A 22,500-nucleotide genomic window follows, 5' to 3' on the forward strand; every position below is an offset into this window, starting at 1 on the left:
GCACATCCAGCACCTCTCTTCCCACCACAGTGGAGGACACGCCCCAGGAGGAGAGCGACCCCCTCAGTGCAGAGCAGGCTCAGGCCCTCCTCACCACCATGGCTGCCATGAGGGATGAGTTCACCAAACTGGAGGGGGAGGTGGTCCTGCTCAGGGAGAGCGTGAGCAAACAGCAACCAGACAACCACACCTTAGAGGAGCTCCTAACCAAGGTGAGGACAGAGCAGGACAGCAGCCTTGCAACACAGCTGAAAGAGGTTCAGCAAGAGAGAGACGGACTCAAGAGAGAGCTGGCTGATCTAACAAAGGAGGTGAGAGAGCTCCAAAAAGACAGGCAGAGCAGCAATAAGGAGCTGACCGCACTAAGAGAGGAGCTGCAGGAGAGAAAGAGAGCAGAGGACAGGCTGCAGGAGCAGATAGATCACCACCCTATGACCTGCCCTCACACAGCAGAGGAGCCCAGCTCAACCAGCCAGACTTCCCCAGCCCTGCCTGCTGCACCCCTCCTCCCCAACCCACAGAACAGCCTCCCACTGACAGTGGCACCGACACAGACCAGCCACACCCCAGCTCCAACACCCACCAGCCCCCACTCTGCCCCCCCCAGTCCAGAAGAAACACTGGCTGACATCGTCCTGTTAATGGACTCAAATGGGAAGTATGTTCAGGAGAAGAAACTTTTCCCTAGACACAAAACGAGAAAGGTGTGGTGCCCAACAACGCAGAGTGCCATGGAGCTGCTTGATAAGGCCCATCTCGGGTCGCCAAGCCACATAATCATACATACCGGAAGCAACGACCTGCGTGCTCAGCAGGAGAGGGTGGCGACTTCACTACGGGGAGTGATTGAGAAGGCCTCCGCAATCTTCCCCAACACAAGAATCATAGTGTCAACCCTTCTACAGAGGAGGGACTTCCACCCTGCCACAATCCAAAGAATAAACGCCAGCCTATCCCGGGACTGTGCCCTGCGACCCAATGTACACCTGGCCCACCATCCCACCCTCGATCTGGACTGTCTCTATGACCATGTTCACCTGTACAGGGAGACAGTCCCCATCCTTGCCAAGACTCTCAAGGATGTCGCTTTAAACCGCAGCCCGACCTCTCCACCCAGGAACAGCGGAGCAATCTCCACCCCGCCGAGATCACCGAGACAACATCCCGGACCAGCACCCTGGACCCCCCAGCCACGACCACAGCACCACCAACCTCAATGCCCACCACAGCCAGCGCAGCACAGACCACCCCAGCCCAGCTTCAGAGCCACCCAGACGAGGCCTCCCACCCCCCTGCCCCCCACCGCAGACCCACACCTGGAGGAGCCACAGCCCAGCAGGCAGAGCTACGCACAGGCTGTGAGAGGAGCAACTGGCCCAGCCCCCACCAACCAAATGAGTGACATCAAACAAATGCTGAGTCTACTATGCTCACATGTGATGGGCCGAGGGTCATGGTAAGATGAGCACATGAACTCCACCATTCTCACACTACATCCACCCAAGTGGCATGACACAAATTCTATCTTAAATTATAAACAAATCACATTTGCAAAATAAGAGTTTACTTTAATTGAAAAGTCCTATTTTAATGGTTCTTCTTGGATTGTGAGTGTTTGTCTCATTTTGAAAGGTAAAGAAAAGAAAAGAAAAAAAAAAAAAGTTATGAAGTCTTTTTACGTTGCATGTTGGAATTTACAAGGATTGAAGTCCTCTGCTTTTGGGCTAAAGAGCAGAAACCCAGACTTCCTGAAAGAAATTGATGATGTTGATATTGTAGTACTACAGGAAACATGGTGCAGAGGTGATGTTTCCACTGGCTGTCCACTAGGTTATAGGGAGATAATCATACCATCCACTAAATTAAAAGGAATCAAACAGGGCAGAGACTCAGGGGGAATGCTAATATGGTATAAATCTGAACTAATTAATTCAATCGAATTGATCAAAACAGGAGAATTCTTTATCTGGTTAAAAATCAACAAGGAGGCTATCTTGACAGATAAAAACGTCTTCCTCTGTGCCACATACATTCCCCCCTCAGAGTCACCCTACTTCAATGAAGAGAGTTTCTCCATTCTAGAGGGGGAAATTAGTCACTTTCAGGCCCAAGGCAACGTACTGGTCTGTGGAGACCTGAATGCTAGAACAGCAGAAGAACAAGACACTATTAACAGTCATGGGGATAAACACCTACCAGGAAGCAATAACCTTTCCCTCCCCACATACCCCCACAGAAACAACTATGACAAAGTGAAAAACAAAAACGGAGTACAGCTCCTGAGGCTCTGTCGAACACTGGGTCTGTACATAGTCAATGGCAGGCTGAGAGGAGACTCTTTTGGTAGGTACACCTACAGCTCATCTCTTGGCAGCAGCACTGTAGACTACTTCCTCACCGACCTAAACCCAGAGTCTCTCAGAGCCTTCACAGTCAGCCCACTAACACCTCTCTCAGACCACAGTAAAATCACAGTGTATCTGAGAAGAGCAGAACCCAACCATGAAGCATCACGGCCCAATAAATTACATGGTACTAAACAAGCCTATAGATGGAGTGCAAACAGTACAGACATCTACCAAAAAGCAATTAGTAGCCAAAAAATACAATCTCTCCTGGACAACTTTTTAGCCTTAACATTCTCCTTCAGCAATGAAGGTGTAAATTTGGCCGTTAGGAACATAAACTTTATATTTGACAAATTAGCCTCCTTGGCTAATCTAAAGAAGCATAAGAGCAAACCAAAAATAACAGATAATGAAAAATGGTTTGATAAGGATTGCAAAAATCTAAGAAAGTCATTGAGAAATATATCTAATCAAAAACACAGAGAACCAGACAACAAAAATATACGCCTTCAATATGGAGAAACACTGAAGCAATACAAACGCACCCTAAGAACAAAAAAGGAACAGCACATTAGAAATCAGCTGGATGGAATTGAGGAATCCATAGAATCAAACCACTTCTGGGAGAATTGGAATAAATTAAACAAACCTCATCATGAGGAATTGGCTATCCAAAATGGGGATATGTGGAGAAATCACTTTGCAAACCTCTACAGCAATATAACAAAGAGCCCAGAACAAAAAGATATACAAGAAAAATTACAAATCCTTGAATTAGCAGTCAAAGACTATCAGAATCCTGTGGATACCCCAATTACAGAAGAAGAATTATTGGAAAAACTATGCAATCTCCAACCCAAAAAGGCCTGTGGTGCTGATGGTATTTTAAATGAAATGATCAAATATACAGACCACAAATTCAAATTGGCTATACTCAAACTCTTCAACATTATCCTCACTGCAGGTATTTTCCCCGATATTTGGAACCAGGGATTGATCACACCAATCTATAAAAATGGAGACAAATTTGACCCAAATAATTACAGAGGAATTTGCGTTAACAGCAACTTGGGGAAAATTCTCTGCAGTATTATAAATAGCAGACTACATCATTTCCTTGACGAACACAACGTCCTGAGCAGAAGCCAGATTGGATTTCTAAAAAATTATCGTACAACAGACCACATTTACACCCTCCACACTCTAATTGATAAACAAGTTAACCAAAACAAAGGCAAAATCTACTCGTGTTTTGTAGATTTCAAGAAAGCATTTGATTCAATTTGGCACGAAGGTCTTTTTTATAAACTAATAGAAAGTGGTATTGGAGGGAAAACATATGATTTTATTAAATCAATGTACACTAAAAACAAATGTGCGGTTAAAATTGGCAACAAGCAAACAGACTTCTTCTCTCAGGGGCGTGGAGTGAAACAGGGCTGCCCAATAAGTCCAACATTATTTAACATCTACATTAATGAATTGGCAAAAATATTAGAAGAATCGGCAGCACCTGGTATCACCCTACACAACACTGAAATCAAGTGTCTGCTGTACGCAGATGACCTGGTGCTGCTGTCTCCCACTAAAGAGGGGTTACAGCAGCACCTAGATCGTCTTCACAGGTTCTGTCAGACCTGGGCTCTGACCGTTAACCTAAAAAAAACAAATATAATGATATTCCAAAAAAGGTCGGGAAATAAGGATGACAAATATAAATTCTATTTGGACACAGTTCTATTAGAACACACCAAAAACTACACATATCTAGGACTAAATATCAGCAACACAGGTAGCTTTCACATGGCTGTGAATGAGCTGAGAGACAAAGCAAGAAGAGCATTCTATGCCATTAAAAGGAACATCAAAATTGAAATTCCAATTAGAATCTGGCTCAAAATTTTTCAATCAGTTATAGAACCAATTGCTCTATATGGCAGTGAAGTATGGGGTCCACTCTCTAATAATGAATTTACCAAATGGGACAAACATCCAATTGAAATATTGCATGCAGAGTTTTGCAAGACTGTATTGCAAGTACAAAGAAAAACTCCAAATAACGCATGTAGGGCAGAATTGGGCCAATACCCCCTCCTCATTCGAATAGAAAAAAGAGCCATCAAATATTACAACCATCTAAAAACAAGTGACCCCAAAACATTCCATCACACAGCTCTACAATGTCAAGAGATGAAACCAGAGAAGAGTCCCCTCAGCCAGCTAGTTCTGAGGCTCAGTTCACCAACCCAAACCAACCCCATAGAGCCTCGGGACAGCCCTCAGAAAATCTGGCCCAACCAAATCATCACAAAACAAAAAGAAAAATATATCACCTATTGGAAAGACACCACAAAAAATCAAAGTAAACTTCAATGCTATTTGGCTCTAAACAGACAGTACATGGTGGCAGACTATCTGACCACTGTGACTGATAGAAAACTGAGGAAAACATTGACTAGGTACAGACTCAGTGAGCACAGTCTGGCTATAGAGACCGGTCGTCACAGACAAACCTGGCTGCCCAGAGAGGACAGGCTGTGCTCACTCTGCTCCAGGGGAGAGGTAGAGACAGAGGTGCATTTCCTACTACACTGTGACAAATACTCAGACCTAAGAGCATATTTCTTTCCCAAAATTATAACTCAATACAAAGAATTTGAAACTATAAAAGATGAAGAAAAAATCAAATATTTATTGGGTGAAAAGCCAAAATGTGCAGTTTTGGCAGCCAAATATGTGTCCTCCTGCCACAACCTGAGGGACAGCCAGTGAAAAATGCAAAGTAATGTTGATAATATTTCCCATTTAGCTTAGTTTTGTTTTGTCTTTCATACCAGGTCATATGTCTTCTCAAGTCATGTTGACACTGGTCTACTACTGTTGCTTTAATGTATTGTTGTTCTGATTAATATTGTTGTTGTAGTTGTTGTTAATGGTAATCCCATGTCCACTACTACTATTATTATTACTGTTGGTTCCACCATTTATTTATATATATATATATATATATTTTGTATATATATACATATATATTAGATTTTTATTTTTTGATATGTATACTTTGACAATGTAAGTAATAATGAACTTGCCATGTCAATAAAGTCAATTGAATTGAATTGAATTGAGAGAGAGAGAGACAGAGAGACAGAGAGAGAGAGAGAGAGAGAGAGAGAGAGAGAGAGAGAGAGAGAGAGAGAGAGAGAGAGAGAGAGAGAGAGAGAGAGACAGAGACAGAGAGAGACAGAGAGAGACAGAGAGAGACAAAGAGAGAGAGAGAGAGAGAGAGAGAGAGAGAGAGAGAGAGAGAGAGAGAGAGAGAGAGAGAGAGAGAGAGAGACAGAGAGACAGAGAGAGAGAGAGAGAGAGAGACAGAGAGAGAGAGAGAGAGAGAGAGAGAGAGAGAGAGAGAGAGAGAGAGAGAGAGAGAGAGAGAGAGAGAGAGAGAGAGAGAGAACAATGCATGATGGAGAGGGAGCGAGAGCAGCTGCTTCGCCAGGGATCTCTACCTGATCTAAGTGATTGATAGTTGGTATTCAGCAGTCATAAAAATATGCCTTATTTACTTTTGAAGAACTAGTAAAATAGTGATTTTGTCAGTCAGCATACGCAGCACCTCTATAGAGATGAGATGATGACTTGGAATTAAATAGTACAGTCATCAGATAAAACAAATGTAATATACACAACAACTGAAATATGTATTTTTATTCTGTGTTGTTATTCATCCCACATAGTGCATTTAATGATCATCAAAAACCGAAACCGAAAACCCTGAATATATTTTAAATAACCAATCTGAAACCAAATCAACCGCAAAAAGCACTAATGCCTCAGCACTAACACACACACACCCACACAGACACACACACACATGCACGCGCACGCACACACACACACACGAACAGACACACACACATGCACGCGCACGCACGCACCCAAACACACATACACGCACACAGACACACATAGACACACTAAATCAGTAAAACGTCCCTATTTTTTGTTGTTGAGGCAAAGCTTTTCATTTACAGAGCTTTAATTGCAAAGAATAATGTGAGATTAGTGATTTGTTTTTGCATTGTAGGTTGGCGTGGTAAGGCTGGGCAGAGAAGGCGATAGGGCCGTGCCCGCTGTAGTAAAACTAACATGGTTGCAGTAAAACTAAAGGTCTATAAGGGTTCAGAATGAGAGTTAACCATTCAGATTGGATGACAAGACAAACAGGGAATAACACAAAACCAGTCGGTTTGTCACGCCCTGACCATAGCTTCCAGTGACGGTCCACGGCCCGGAGCTTCCAGTGATGGTCCACGGTCCGGAGCTTCCAGTGACGGTCCACGGTCCGAAGTTTCCAGTGACGGTCCACGGTCCGAAGCTTCCAATGACGGTCCACGGTCCGGAGCTTCCAGTGACGGTCCACGGTCCGGAACTTCCAGTGACGGTCCACGGTCCGGAGCTTCCAGTGACGGTCCACGGTCCGGAGCTTCCAGTGACGGTCCACGGCCCGGAGCTTCCAGTGACGGTCCACGGTCCGGAGCTTCCAGTGACGGTCCACGGCCCGGAGCTTCCAGTGACGGTCCACGGTCCGGAGCTTCCAGTGACGGTCCACGGCCCGGAGCTTCCAGTGACGGTCCACGGCCCGAAGCTTCCAGTGACGGTCCACGGCCCGGAGCTTCCAGTGACGGTCAACGGTCCGGAGCTTCCAGTGACGGTCCACGGTCCGAAGCTTCCAGTGACGGTCCACGGCCCGGAGCTTCCAGTGACGGTCCACGGCCCGGAGCTTCCAGTGACGGTCCACGGCCCGGAGCTTCCAGTGACGGTCAACGGTCCGAAGCTTCCAGTGACGGTCCACGGTCCGAAGCTTCCAGTGACGGTCCACGGCCCGGAGCTTCCTGCGCCGGTGCCATGGCCGGATCCTTCCTCTGCGCCGGTGCCCAGTCCAGGCACGGCGTCCAGTCCCACTCCATGGCCGGATCCGTGGTCTGGGCGGGTACTAAGACCCGCACCGGAGCCACCACCAATGCTAGTCACCCCCCCTGACCCTCCCCATTTGATTTCAGGTTTTGCGGCCAGAGTCCGCACCTTTGGGGGGGGGGGGGGGGGGGTTACTGTCACGCCCTGACCATAGAGAGCCCTCGGGGTTCTCTATGGTGTTTTAGGTCAGGGCGTGACTTGGGGGCATTCTGGATTAATATTTCTATGTTGGTGTTTTTGTATGGTTCCCAATTAGAGGCAGCTGATTATCGTTGTCTCTAATTGGGGATCATATTTAAGTGGTTCATTGTTCCCACCTGCTTTGTGGGATATTGTTTTGTGTATTATGCATGTAGCACAACTACTTTCACATTTCGTTGTTGGTTTATTGTTTTGTAGAAGTTTCACTTAAATAAAAGATGTGTAACTCTAATCACGCTGCGCCTTGGTCCGTCCATTTTCACGAGCGTGACACGGTTAGGAGGAAGATGAAGGAGTGATACTGAGGGACATTACAATAAAGCCAGGACAGTATTCCTACGTTAAGGGTCGTCGGCCATTTTAAAATGCAGTAGCAATTAGTCACCTGTTTTCTAACCAGAAGACATGTTGTTACAGGCAACAAACAGAACACTTTACTACGGAACACTGCACTGTTCTTGTCAAAACACCAATTAACTTAGTAGCTGTGAATAATTTAACCTCTAACGCCTACCAAACCCGGATCCGGGATCCCCCCCAACACAAAAGCTGACTAGCATAGCCTAGCCTAAAGTTACAGGGATATCATAAAAAAAAATGTTCATGAAATCACAAGTCCAAGACACCAAATGAAAGATACAGATCTTGTGATTCAAGCCATCATCTCTGATTTGTAAAATGTTTTACAGGGAAGACACAATATGTAAATCTATTAGCTAACCACTGTTAGCAAAAGACAACAATTTTCTTACTCCACCATTTTCTTACTGCATCAGTAGCTATCACCAATTCGGCCAAATAAAGATATTGATAGCCACTAACCAAGAAAAAACCTCATCAGATGACAGTCTGATAACATATTTATGGTATAGGATAGGTTTTGTTAGAAAAATGTGCATATTTCAGGTATAAATCATAGTTTACAATTGCACCCACCATCACAACTCGACTAGAATAAATACACAGAGCAACGTGTATTACCTAATTACTAATCATAAAACATTTCTTAAAAATACACAGCTCACAGCTATGGAAAGACACAGATCTTGTGAATTCAGACAATATTTCAGATGTTCTAAGTGTTTTACAGCGAAAACACAATAAATCGTTATATTAGCATACCACATGTGCAAACGTTACCAGAGCATTGATTCTAGCCAAAGAGAGCGATAACGTAATCATCGCCAAAATATATTAATTTTTTCACTAACCTTCTCAGAATTCTTCAGATGACACTCCTGTAACATCATATTACAACATACATATAGAGTTTGTTCGAAAATGTGCATATTTAGCCACCAAAATCATGGTTAGACAATGAGAAAAGTAGCCCAGCTGGTCAGAAAATGTCGTGCGCCATATTAGACAGTGATCTAGTCTTATACATAAATACTCATAAACTTGACTAAAAAATACAGGGTGGACAGCGATTGATAGACAATTTAATTCTTAATACAATCGCTGAATTACATTTTTTTTAATTATCCTTACTTTTCAATACAGGTTGCGCCAAGCGAAGCTATACCAAACAAAATGGCGGCATAAGCGTTTAACATTTTTCGACAGAAACACGATTTATCATCATAAATTGTTCTTACTATGAGCTGTTCTTCCATCAGAATCTTGGGCAATGAATCCTTTCTCCGGTCTAATCGTCTTTTGGTCGAAAGATCTCCTCTTGTCCGGTCGAAACGGTCACTAACGTTCACCATGCACTCGAAAAGTGCCCAGCGCTTCAAAGTGTATTACACAGAAATGCCATAAAATCGCCCTAAACGGATATAAATTGCTATAAAACGGTTCAAATTAACTACCTTATGATGTTTTTAACACCTATAACGAGTAAAAACATGACCGGAGAAATATTACTGGCTAAACAACCGCTTGGAAGGAGGCAAGTCCGACGTCCTTCGTGCGTCAGGCGCAGGCAGCAAAAGAAAGCTACTTCCGGTATTTCGTGTTTTATACAGGCCCTGATTGCGCAATCGACTCCATTCAAAGCGTCACCACGTACTGACATCCAGAGGAAGACGTAGGCAGTGTCTGTTTCTCCATAGCATTTACAGGGACATTACAACCGACCTGGGAACAGGGGCCAAGATGTCTGAAATCTCACTCCCTGTCATGAAAAGTGCTGTAGAAGAAGTTCTGTTTCACTCAGAGACAAAATTCCAATGGCTATAGAAACTAGAGAGTGTTTTCTATCCAATAATAATAATAATATGCATATTGTACGAGCAAGAATTGAGTAGGAAGCCGTTTAATCTGTAGAGCAAATTATGCTAATGCGAAACAGCACCCCCTATAGTGGCATTAAGCTCATAAATGACAGAAATCATCAAATCAATTGTTTTATGGAAGCTAAAAAGCAGTGGTGAAACGTTGCAGCATTACGGACATGCTCCCAATGGGGACGGTTGAGTTTGTGTAAGGTTTTTTGTGAGGACTGTCAATATTTTTTTTAAGTAGTCTGGCAAAAGAAGTGTGTGTGTGTGCGTGTTTGTGCGTTCATGTGTACTCTACCTGCAGTTGATAGTGGTGTCCATCTCCAGTCTTCTCCCCAGTAGTCTGGCTATGGAGCTGAAGCTGTTACTCATCCTGTAGATGTCTTTGGCACAGCCTCCCAGGATGGAGCTGTATCTGTCAGTCAGGGCCCTGATCTCCAGCAGCAGACTGTGGTGAAAGCTGTGATCCATACTGCCCAGCAGAGACACTAGGTACACCAGGGAGTTACGGGCCTGACACTGGGGGAGAGATAGAGAGAGAGAGAGAGAGAGAGAGAGAGAGAGAGAGAGAGAGAGAGAGAGAGAGAGAGAGAGAGAGAGAGAGAGAGAGGGGGAGAAGAGTTAGGAGGTGTGTACAGCATATCAGGGTTAGAAAACAAAAGTACATACAAGGTGAAGTGAAACAGGAGAAGAGAGTGAATGCCTGTGTTGAGAGGGAGATTGTTAACACAAGTGGTTGAGAAGCCTCACCAGGAGTCCACCACATCATCAAACGTTCTACCACACTATTAGAGATACCAAGATAGAGACAAACAGACAAGGAGTCAAAGAGAGATAGAGAGATAGAGACAAGGAGTCGAAGAGAGATAGAGAGATAGAGAGATAGAGACAAGGAGTCGAAGAGAGATAGAGAGATAGAGACAAACAGACAAGGAGTCGAAGAGAGATAGAGAGATAGAGAGAAACAGACAAGGAGTCAAAGAGAGATAGAGAGATAGAGACAAGGAGTCGAAGAGAGATAGAGAGATAGAGACAAACAGACAAGGAGTCGAAGAGAGATAGAGAGAAACAGACAAGGAGTCAAAGAGAGATAGAGAGATAGAGACAAGGAGTCAAAGAGAGATAGAGAGATAGAGAGATAGAGACAAGGAGTCGAAGAGAGATAGAGAGATAGAGACAAGGAGTCGAAGAAAGATAGAGAGATAGAGAGAGAGAGAGAGAGACAAGGAGTCAAAGAGAGATAGAGAGATAGAGACAAACAGACAAGGAGTCGAAGAGAGAGAGAGAGATAGAGACAAGGAGTCAAAGAGAGATAGAGAGATAGAGACAAACAAACAAGGAGTCAAATAGAGATAGAGAGATAGAGACAAGGAGTCAAAGAGAGATAGAGAGATAGAGTGATAGAGACAAGGAGTCGAAGAGAGATAGAGACAAAGTGATAAGTGGAGAGTCTATAACCAGCAGAGAGCTGCCTAAGCCAAGACACACACACACACACATACACACACACACACACACACATGTACACACACACACACACACACACACACATGTACACACACATGTACACACACACACACACATGTACACACACATGTACAGTGGGGCAAAAAAGTATTTAGTCAGCCACCAATTGTGCAAGTTCTCCCACTTAAAAAGATGAGAGAGGCCTGTAATTTTCATCATAGGTACACTTCACTTCAACTAACAGAAAATCACATTGTAGGATTTTTAATGAATTTATTTGCAAATTATCGTGGAAAATAGGTACACACACATGCACACACACACACACGCGCGCACACACACACGAGCACACACACACACACACACCAGACACAAATAGATTTGCCATGTGGAGAGGAAGATGACTGGCCCACCTGATTCCTTCTGTGTTCAACCCCTAAGTCGACACAGCGTTATTATTCAGGACACTCCAGTATTCTGTTGGTGAGTTGACACATATAAACATCATATCCCCATTTACATTAACTCAAAAAGGCGTGTATCCCGGTTCTGAAACCCGGAATAAGACGCCCGGGTTATGCTGACCTAAGACAGGATACCGTTGCCATGTCAACAACATACTGTTCTGTTTACTGTTGTTTAAGCGGTCAGTTTCATCCAATCATGGGTGTCGTGACGTTTTCATCTGAAAATCACTTCAAAAAGTAGGCTACCTGCGCAGTTCTTTAAAATGTAACCTTAAAATGTAACCTTTATTCAACCTTTATTCAACCTTTATTTAACTAGGCAAGTCAGTTAAGAACAAATTCTTATTTACAATGACGGCCTACCCCGGCCAAACACGGACGACGCTGGGCCAATTGTGCGCTACCGTATGGGTTAGATTCACCATAATACATTTGCCTACTATAATTAATTTACTATAATTTACTACTGGATACTTTCACCCCTAATTTAAACACGTTTCTTCTGATCATTTTTTACATTTACATTATTAATCTAGTTAACACGGGTTAAGTGTTTCCTTTAGGGACCGGGGAGAAAGTACAATACCTCAATAACAGTGGAAAGATTGGTCCTTGTACAAAATGTCCAAATGTCATCAGTTTGACCGGTTTTAAGGAAATGAAAAGCTGATGAGACTACTGTTGATCTTGGGTGCATATTTTATCTGTTTGAAATGCTGTCTGCTTGCATAACAGTGTCAAAGATAACACATTACACGTGCGTTCGCATTTTCTCAAGAGATGTTGAAATAAATCAATCATATTTCCTGTTCCCGAGACAAAATTAACATTTGTTGTATAATTGGTCCCATGTTTCAAGAGCCATACTCACAAAACGCCTATATCTTAAAAATGTTGTGCAAAAATTTGTTTACATCCTGTTAGTGATCATTTCTCCTTTGCCAAGATAATCCATCCACCTGACAGGTGTGGCATATCAAGACGCTGACTAAACAGCATTATCATTACACAGGTGCACCTTGTACTAGGGACAACGAAAGGCCACTCTAAAATGTGCAGTTTTGTCATAAAATACATTGCCACAGATTTCTCAAGTTTTGAGGGAGCGTGCAATTGGCATGCTGATTGCAGGAATGTCGTGTGGGTGGGTGGTTTGCTGATGTCAATGTTGTGAACAGAGTGCCCCATGATGATGGTGTGGTTATGGTATGGGCAGTCATAAGCTACGGACAACGAACACAATTGCATTCATCAATGGCAATTTGAATGCACAGAGATACCGTGACGAGATCCTGAGGCCCATTGTCGTGCCATTCATCCGCCGCCATCACCTCATGTTTCAGCATGATAATGCACGTCCCCATGTCACAAGGATCTGTACACAATTCCTGGAAGCTGAAAATGTCCCAGTTCTTCCATGGCCTGCATACTCACCAGACATGTCACCCATTGAGCATGTTTGGGATGCTCTGGATCGACGTGTATGACAGCGTGTTACAGATCCCGCCAATATCCAGCAACTTCGCACAGCCATTGAAGAGGAGTGGGACAACATTCCATGGGCCACAATCAACAGCCTGATCAACTCTATGCGAAGGAGATGTGTCAAACTATCACCCTCTGGCACTTAAGGAAATCATGAATGTCATGGATATATTGGAATTAGTGGATATATGGAGGCTTAAATACCCCTGACCTTGTGAGATATATGTGGTGGAGGCTTAATACCTGACCTAGTGAGATATACATGGAGGAGGTTTAATACCCTGACCTAGTGAGATATACATGGAGGTTTAATATCCTGACCTAGTGAGATATACATGGAGGTTTAATATCCTGACCTAGTGAGATATACATGGTGGAGGTTTAATACCCTGACCTAGTGAGATATACATGGGGGAGGTTTAATACCCTGACCTAGTGAGATATACATGGAGGAGGTTTAATACCCTGACCTAGTGAGATATACATGGTGGAGGTTTAATATCCTGACCTAGTGAGATATACATGGAGGAGGTTTAATATCCTGACCTAGTGAGATATACATGGAGGAGGTTTAATACCCTGACCTAGTGAGATATACATGGGGGAGGTTTCATCAAGCTAGTTGTCTTGATTACTTTCTTATGTCATTCTCGCTGGCACCAAAAGTTTAAAAAGTGTTGATAGGGGACAGAATGCAGTCGGACCATCAGATAATTGGCATATACATTACTCTTACAGCATTTCCACATGGGCGAGGATATTGTAAATGTAATCAAAGCCTATGTAATCAAAGCCTATTGGATGATAACTTGTTTTTAACTAGGACAGAATAATTTATAACTGACTTTTTCCGACATAACAGGTACAGCAGATGCCCTTATTGTATGGGACACTTTTAAATGTGCCTTTAGAGGCCATGCAATTCAGTACCCATCTCTAAAACAAAAGAGTCCATATTAACAAAGGAAATAGAAGGTCTATCAGTACAGATAGATAGCAATAAAAACTGTACCATAGAGGCACAGAATAAGTTAGAGGAAAAACAAAAAGAAATGGAGGAACTTATTCAAGAAAGATCCAGTGTAATATATTATAAAAGATAAAGCGACTGGATGGAATATAGGGAAAAATGCAAAAAACTCATTCAATCTTCAACATAGAAATGCTACCAAAAACTAACCGAAGCAAATTGTATGGATTTTTTCCCTATTAATAATATAAAATTAACATCTCATGTGAAAGACTCATGTGAAGGTCAATTTACAGAGGAGGAACTTCTTGATGCAATTAAAGCCTTTAAGGCTGGGAAAACTCCAGGACTGGATGACATACCAGTGGAGGAATACCCCCCATCTCTTTTATATACTCAGAGGACCATGAAGTCCTCTGAAGTCAGAAGTTTACATACACTTAGGTTGGAGTCATTAAAACTTGTTTTTCAACCACCCAACAAATGTCTTGTTAACAATCTATAGTTTTGGCAAGTCGGTTAGGACATCTACTTTGTGCATGACACAAGTCATTTTTCCAACAATTGTTTGGGTCAGAGGTTTACATACACTAAGTTGACTGTGCCTTTAAACAGTTTGGAAAATTCCAGAAAATTATGTCATGGCTTTAGAAGCTTCTGATAGGCTAATTGACATAATTTGAGTCAATTGGAGGTGTACCTGTGGATGTATTTCAAGGCCTACCTTCAAACTCAGTGCCTCTTTGCTTGACATCATGGGGAAATCAAAATAAATCAGCCAAGACCTCAGAAAACAAATTGTAGACCTCCACAAGTCTGGTTCATCCTTGGGAGCAATTTCCAAACGCCTGAAGATACCAGGTTAATCTGTACAAAGAATAGTACGCAAGTATAAACACCATGTGACCACGCAGCCGTCATACCGCTCAGGAAGGAGACGCTCTGAACGCGCTCAGAACGCGCAAAGTACGTTCTGTCTCCTAGAGATGAACGTACTTTGGTGCGAAAAGTGCAAATCAATCCCAGAACAACAGCAAAGGACCTTGTGAAGATGCTGGAGGAAACAGGTACAAACGTATCTATATCCACAGTAAAACTAGTCCTATATCGACATAACCTGAAAGGCTGCTCAGCAAGGAAGAAGCCACTGCTCCAAAACCGCCATAAAAAAGCCAGACTACGGTTTGCAACTGCACATGGGGACAAAGATTGTACTTTTGGAGAATTGTCCTCTGGTCTGATGAAATAAAAATAGAACTGTTTGGCCATAATGACCATCATTATGTTTGGAGGAAAAAGGGGAGGCTTGCAAGCCGAAGAACACCATCCCAACCGTGAAGCACGGGGGTTGCAGCATCATGTTGTGGGGGTGCTTTGCTGCAAGAGGGACTGGTGCACTTCACAAAATAGATGGCATCATGAGGTAGGAAAATTATGTGGATATATTGAGGCAACATGTCAAGACATCAGTCAGGAAGTTAAAGCTTGGTCGCAAATGGGTCTTCCAAATGAACAATGACCCCAAGCATACTTCCAAAGTTTTGGCAAAATGGCTTAAGGACAACAAAGTCAAGGTATTGGAGTGGCCATCACAAAGCCCTGACCTCAATCCTATAGAAAATGTGTGGGCAGAACTGGAAAAGCGAGTGCGAGCAAGGAGGCCTACAAACCTGACCCAGTTACACCAGCTCTGTCAGGAGGAATGGGCCAAAATTCACCCAACTTATTGTGCGAAGCTTGTGGAAAGCTACCCCAAACGTTTGACCCAAGTTAAACAATTTAAAAGCAATGCTACGAAATACTAATTGAGTGTATGTAAACTTCTGACCCACCGGGAATGTGGTTAAATAAATAAAAGCTTAAATAAATAATTATCGTGTCACGTTCCTGACCTGTTTTCTGTTGTTTTTTGTATGTGTTTAGTTGGTCAGGCCGTGAGTTGGGGTGGGCATTCTATGTTTTGTGTTTCTATGTTTAGGTCGTTGGTAATTAGCCTTATATGGTTCTCAATCAGGGACAGGTGTTTGACGTTTCCTCTGATTGAGAACCATATAAAGGTAGGCTGTTCACACTGTTTGTTTGTGGGTGGTTGTCTTCCGTGTCTGTATGTTTGTTCGTACCACACGGGACTGTAGCGTTTGTTCGTTCGTTTGTTGTAGTCTGTACCTGTTCCTGCGTTCTTCGTGTTATATGTAAGTTCTCATGTTTAGGTCAGTCTACGTTCGTTTTGTTATTTTGTAATCATTCCAAGTGTTTGTTTTCGTGTTCATTTTCGGCAGTTAATAAATTCATTATGTTTTCAAAACCCGCTGCATTTTGGTCTGATCACTACTCCTCCTCTTCGGAAGAAGAGGAGGAGGACAACCGTTACATATCGCAACTATTATTCTGACATTTCACATTCTTAAAATAAAGTGGTGATCCTAACTGACCTAAGTCAGGGAATTTTTACTAGGATTTAATGTCATGAATTGTGAAAAACTGAGTTTAAATATATTTGGCTAAAGTGTATGTAAACTTCCAACTTCAACTGTAAACGGTAGATTATCGGACATTCAACAAGAAGGTCTGATTTCATTATTAATGAAACAGGATCCAAGTGGTATATATAAAGATCCAGTCCATTAAAACAAATTGGAGGCCTCTTACACTTCAGTGTTGTGATGCAAAAATTATAGCAAAATGCTTAGCGCATTGAATTAAAAAGGTTTTGTCAGATATTATTAATCCTAATCAGACAGGTTTTTTACATGTTATATATCTATGGGGGATACAATCTTCCCAGCTCTGCAGATTTTGCTGCGAGGAGGCAGAGTCATTAGATAATTTATTTTGGTCCAAATGTAGCTTGTTTTTGGTCACAGGTCCAGGAATGGCTGAAGAATTGCAACATTTACCTAGAACTAACTCTGCAGATAGCAATACTGGGTGATTTGAAAAGTCATAGTCAATCGGTCAATAGTATAATCATTTATTTACCAAAAAAGTAAATTTTTAATTGGCAATCTGTAGAAACGATGAGAATAGAAAGGTTCAGTACTTTTGTGAAGCATCACAGCACAGTAGAAAAATATATGGCAAATAGAAATCCAATATGGATGATGTTAAGAGATAGATGAGAGGGGTTGAATGGAGCTGAAGGGTGGGACTAATAACAACAAGATAACAAATGTAAAACATAAGGGGTCTGTAAAATGTATATAGGTTCAGAACTTTTGAGAAATAGCACAGTTGCAAATAGAAATCAACCTGGATGGACATCAGAAATAGAGGAAGGCCAGGACTAAAATCAAACAAAATGTAACTATTGTGTCTGTAAAATGTGTATAGTATGTATAAGCTGGAAGTAGAAGCCTAGGTGTTACTGTTCATTAGTTTACTACAATTGGAGGAACGGTGGTAGAGTTTGGGGAATAATACAGGAAGGTATATTAAAAAAAAAAGTGTGTATGTGGGATATTTATATATGTACACTACCGGTCAAAAGTCTTAGAACATCTACTCCTTGAAGGGTTTTTCATTATTTTGACTATTTTCTACATTGTAGAATAATAGTGAAGACATCAAAACCATGAAATAACACATATGGAATCATGTAGTAACCAAAAAAGTGTTAAACAAATCAAATATATTTCATATTTGAGATTCTTCAAATAGCCACCCTTTGTCTAGATGACAACTTTGCACACTCTTGGCATTCTCTCAACCAGCTTTATGAGGTAGTCACCTGGAATGTATTTCAATTAACAGGTGTGCCTTCTTAAAAGTTCATTTGTGGAATTTCTTTCCTTCGTAATGCGCTTGAGCCAATCAGTTGTGTTGTGACAAGCTAGGAGGGGTATACAGAAGATAGCTCTCTTTGGTAAAAGACCAAGTCCATATTATGGCAAGAACAGCTCAAATAAACAAAGAGAAACGACAGTACATCATTGGTTTAACCTGTTTGGGCTGCAGGGGCAGTATTGAGTAGCCAGATAAAAGGTGCCCATTTCAAACGGCCTCGTACTCAATTCTTGCTCGTACAATATGCATATTATTATTACTATTGGATAGAAAACACTCTCTAGTTTCTAAAACCGTTTGAATTATATCTGTGAGTAAAACAGAACTCATTTGGCACAAACTTCCTGACCAGGAAGTGGAAAGTCTGAAAACTATGCTCTGTTCTAGGTCCTGCCTATAAATGGGCATGATACGTATTAGTATACATGCACGTCATACACCTTCCCCTAGATGTCAAGAGGCAGTGAGAGAAGAAATGGAGTGTTTATCTTGGTCTGAGTTGGAATAAATCCTCTTGGAATGACGTGTCACCCATTTCCTGTTTTCAGGAAGGCGCGAGAAGGAACCGGGGATTGCCTTCTGAAAAGCTGTCGTTATAGGCGACTACTATCTCCGGCTTTGATTTTATTTGATACATGTGACAATATCATCATAGTTTTATTAGATTATTGAAATTTATTCGGGACGTTAGGCGTGTTGCGTTGTGTGCCTTTGTTCAGGAAAGAGAGCTTCGCGCCACTTGGCTAGTGCGCTTGCTAATTCAAGAGGGAAAAAGGACGTTCTAAATCCAAACAACGATTGTTCTTGACAAAGGACCTCTTGTACAACATTCTGATGGAAGCTCATCAAAAGTAGGACCCATTTTATGATGCTATTTCATATATCTGTCGAACTGTGTACTATTAGTTTTGCGCCCAGGTTTTGGGCACTCGCTCGCCATAACGTAAGCCTTATGTCGTAATGAAGTTATTTTTAGAATTCTAACACTGCGATTGCATTAAGAACTAGTGTATCTATCATTTCCTATACAACATGTATTTTTTAGTTATGTTTATGAATAGTCATTTGGTCAGAATATGTGTGTCAGAAAAAGAGTCAGAAAAATATCCGGACGTTGTGGGAAAAATATGCTACTTTAGCACAATGTATAACCACTGATTTCAGCTCTAAATATGCACATTTTCGAACAAAACATAAGTGTATGTATAACCTGATGTTATAGGACTGTCATCTGATGAAGCTTATCAAGGTTAGTCAAAAATTATATATCTTTTGCATTATATATCTTTTATCTTTTTATAACACTTAATAAATCGGAAATATTGGCTGGAATCACAAGATGCCTGTCTTTCATTTGCTGTACACTATGTATTTTTCAGAAATGTTTTATGATGAGTATTTAGGTATTTGACGTTGGTGTCTGTAATTATTATGGCTGCTTTCGGTGCAATTTCTGATTGTAGCTGCAATGTAAACTATGATTTATACCTGAAATATGCAAATTTTTCGAACAAAACATAGATTTATTGAATAACATGTTATAAGACTGTCATCTGATGAAGTTGTTTGTTGGTTAGTTTGGTTGGTTCTTGGTTAGTTAGGTTGGCTTTGTGCATGCTACCTGTGCTGTGAAAAATGTCTGTCCTTTTTTGTATTTGGTGGTGAGCTAACATAAATATACGTGCTGTTTTCGCTGTAAAACATTTTAAAAATCGGACATGTTGGCTGGATTCACAAGATGTGTACCTTTCATTTGCTGTATTGGACTTGTTAATGTGTGAAAGTTAAATATTTCTAAAACATATATTTTGAATTTCGCGCCCTGCACTTGAAGTGGCTGTTGTCATATTGTGGCCGGCCTCGGGCTTGCAGCCAGAAGAAGTTTTAAGACATGAAGGTCAGTTAACACGGAACATTTCAAGAACTTTGAAAGTTTCTTCAAGTGCAGTCGCAAAAACCATCAAGAGCTATGATGACACTCGCTCTCATGAGGATCGCCACAGGAAAGGAAGACCCAGAGTTACCTCTTCTGCAGAGGATAAGTTCATTAGAGTTACCACCCTCAGAAATTGCAGACCAAATAAATGCTTCACAGTGTTCAAGTAACAGACACATCTCAACATCAACTGTTCCGAGGAGACTGAGTGAATCAGGCCTTCATGGTTGAATTGCTGCAAAGAAACCACTACTAAAGGACACCAATAATAAGAAGAGACTTGCTTGGGCCAAGAAATACAAGCAATGGACATTAGACCGATGGAAATGTGTCCTTTGGTCTGGAGTCCAAATTTGAGATTTTTGGTTCCAACCGCCGAGTCTTTGTGAGACGCGGTGTGGGTGAACGGATGATCTCCGCATGTGTATTTCCCACCGTGAAGCATGGAGGAGGAGGTGTTATGGTGTTGGGGTGCTTTGCTGGTGACAGTGTCTGTGATTTATTTAGAATTCAAGGCACACTTAACCAGCATGGCTACCACAGCATTCTGCAGCAATACACCATCCCATCTGGTTTGGGCTTAGTGGGACTATCATTTGTTTTTTGTAGGAAAATGACTCAACACACCTCCAGGATGTGTAAGGGCTATTTGACCAAGAAGGAGAGTGATGGAGTGCTGCATCAGATGACTGGCCTCCACAATTCCCCAACCTCAACCAAATTGAGATGGTTTGGGATGAGTCGGACCGCAGAGTGAAGGAAAAGCAGACAACAAGTGCTCAGCATATGTGGGAACTCCTTCAAGACTGTTGGAAAAGCATTCCAGGTGAAGCTGGTTGAGAGAATGCCAAGAGAGTCCAAAGCTATCATCAAGGCAAAGGATGGCTATTTGAAGAATCTCACATATAGAATATATTTGGATTTGTTTAACCCTTTTTTGGTTACTACATGATTCCATATGTGTTATTTCATAGTTCTACAATATAGAAAATAGTAAAAATTATGAAAAACCCTTGAATGAGTAGGTGTCCTAAAACATATTTTTTTTTACTGTCCCCAATTTCGTGGTATCCAATTCGTCGTTACAGTCTTGTCTCATCGCTGCAACTTCCGTATGGACTCGGGAGAGGCGAAGGTCAAGAGCCGTGCGTCCTCCGAAACAGAACCCAACCAAGCCGCACTGCTTCTTGACACAATACCCACTTACCCCCGGAAGCCAGCCGCACCAATGTGTCAGAGGAAACACCGTACACCTGGCAACTGTGTCAGCACGCACTGCACCCGGCCTGCCACAGGAGTCACTAGTGCGCGATGGGACTAGTGCGCGATGGCCAAACCCTCCCCTAACCCGGACGACGCTGGGCCAATTGTGTGCCACCCCATGGGTCTCCCGGTCGCGGCTGGCTGCAACAGAGCCTGGACTCAAATTCAGAATCTCTAGTGGCACCAGATAGCACTGCGATGCAGTGCCTTAGACCACTGCGCCACTCGGGAGGCGTTGACCAGTAGTGTATATATATGTACTGTATATATATGTACTGTATATATATGTACTGTATATATATGTATGAATGTCTATATATATATACTGTATATATGTATGAATGTTTATATATATATACTGTATATATACTGTATATATGTATGAATGTTTATATAAATACAGTCGTGGCCAAAAGCTTTGAGAATGACACACATATTAATTTTCACAAAGTCTGCTGCCTCAATTTGTATGATGGCAATTTGTATATACTCCAGAATGTTATGAAGAGTGATCAGATGAATTGCAAGGCTTCAGGGCGCCCAAGAAAGTCCAGCAAGTGCCAGGACCGTCTCCTAAAGTTGATTCAGCTGCGGGATTGGGGCACCACCAGTGCAGAGCTTGCTCAGGAATGGCAGCAGGCAGATGTGAGTGCATTTGCACGCACAGTGAGGCAAAGACTTTTGGAGGATGGCCTGGTGTCAAGAAGGGCAGCAAAGAAGCAACTTCTCTCCAGGAAAAACATCAGGGACAGACTGATATTATGCAAAAGGCACAGGGATTGGACTGCTGAGGACTGGGGTAAAGTCATTTTCTCTGATGAATCCCCTTTCCGATTGTTTGGGGCATCTGGAAAAAAGCTTGTCCGGAGAAGACAAGGTGAGCGCTACCATCAGTCCTGTGTCATGCCAACAGTAAAGCATCCTGAATCCATTAATGTGTGGGGTTGCTTCTCAGCCAAGGGAGTGTGCTCACTCACAATTTTGCCTAAGAACACAGCCATGAATAAAGAATGGTACCAACACATCCTCCGAGAGCAACTTCTCCCAACCATCCAGGAACAGTTTGGTGACGAACAATGCCTTTTCCAGCATGACGGAGCACCTTGCCATAAGGCAAAAGTGATAACTAAGCGGCTCGGGGAACAAAACATCTAAATTTTGAGTCCATGGCCAGGAAACTCCCCAGACCTTAATCCCATTGAGAACTTGTGGTCAGTCCTCAAGAGGCGGGTGGACAAACAAAAACCCACAAATTCTGACAAACTCCAAGCATTGATTATGCAAGAATGGGCTGCCATCAGTCAGGATGTGGCCCAGAAGTTAATTGACAGCATGCCAGGGCGGATTGCAGAGGTCTTGAAAAAGAAGGGTCAACACTGCA

The 22,500-nt window shown here is 42.4% G+C and overlaps 1 protein-coding gene across 1 annotated transcript in view; it reads right to left on the bottom strand.

Annotated features, from left to right (window-relative positions):
- LOC120043017 (ventricular zone-expressed PH domain-containing protein-like) overlaps nt 1–22,500 on the bottom strand; it is a gene marked incomplete at its 3' end in the record, with an annotated part of 91,767 nt that overhangs the window by 30,051 nt on the left and 39,216 nt on the right. Inside the window, exon 3 of the mRNA XM_038987750.1 lies at nt 10,047–10,267. Coding sequence (XP_038843678.1) covers nt 10,047–10,267 — 221 coding nt within the window. The remainder of the gene's footprint in view (nt 1–10,046; nt 10,268–22,500) is intronic.

Source organism: Salvelinus namaycush, unplaced genomic scaffold (genome assembly GCF_016432855.1).
Source record: "Salvelinus namaycush isolate Seneca unplaced genomic scaffold, SaNama_1.0 Scaffold839, whole genome shotgun sequence".
Taxonomy (NCBI): Eukaryota; Metazoa; Chordata; class Actinopteri; order Salmoniformes; family Salmonidae; genus Salvelinus; species Salvelinus namaycush.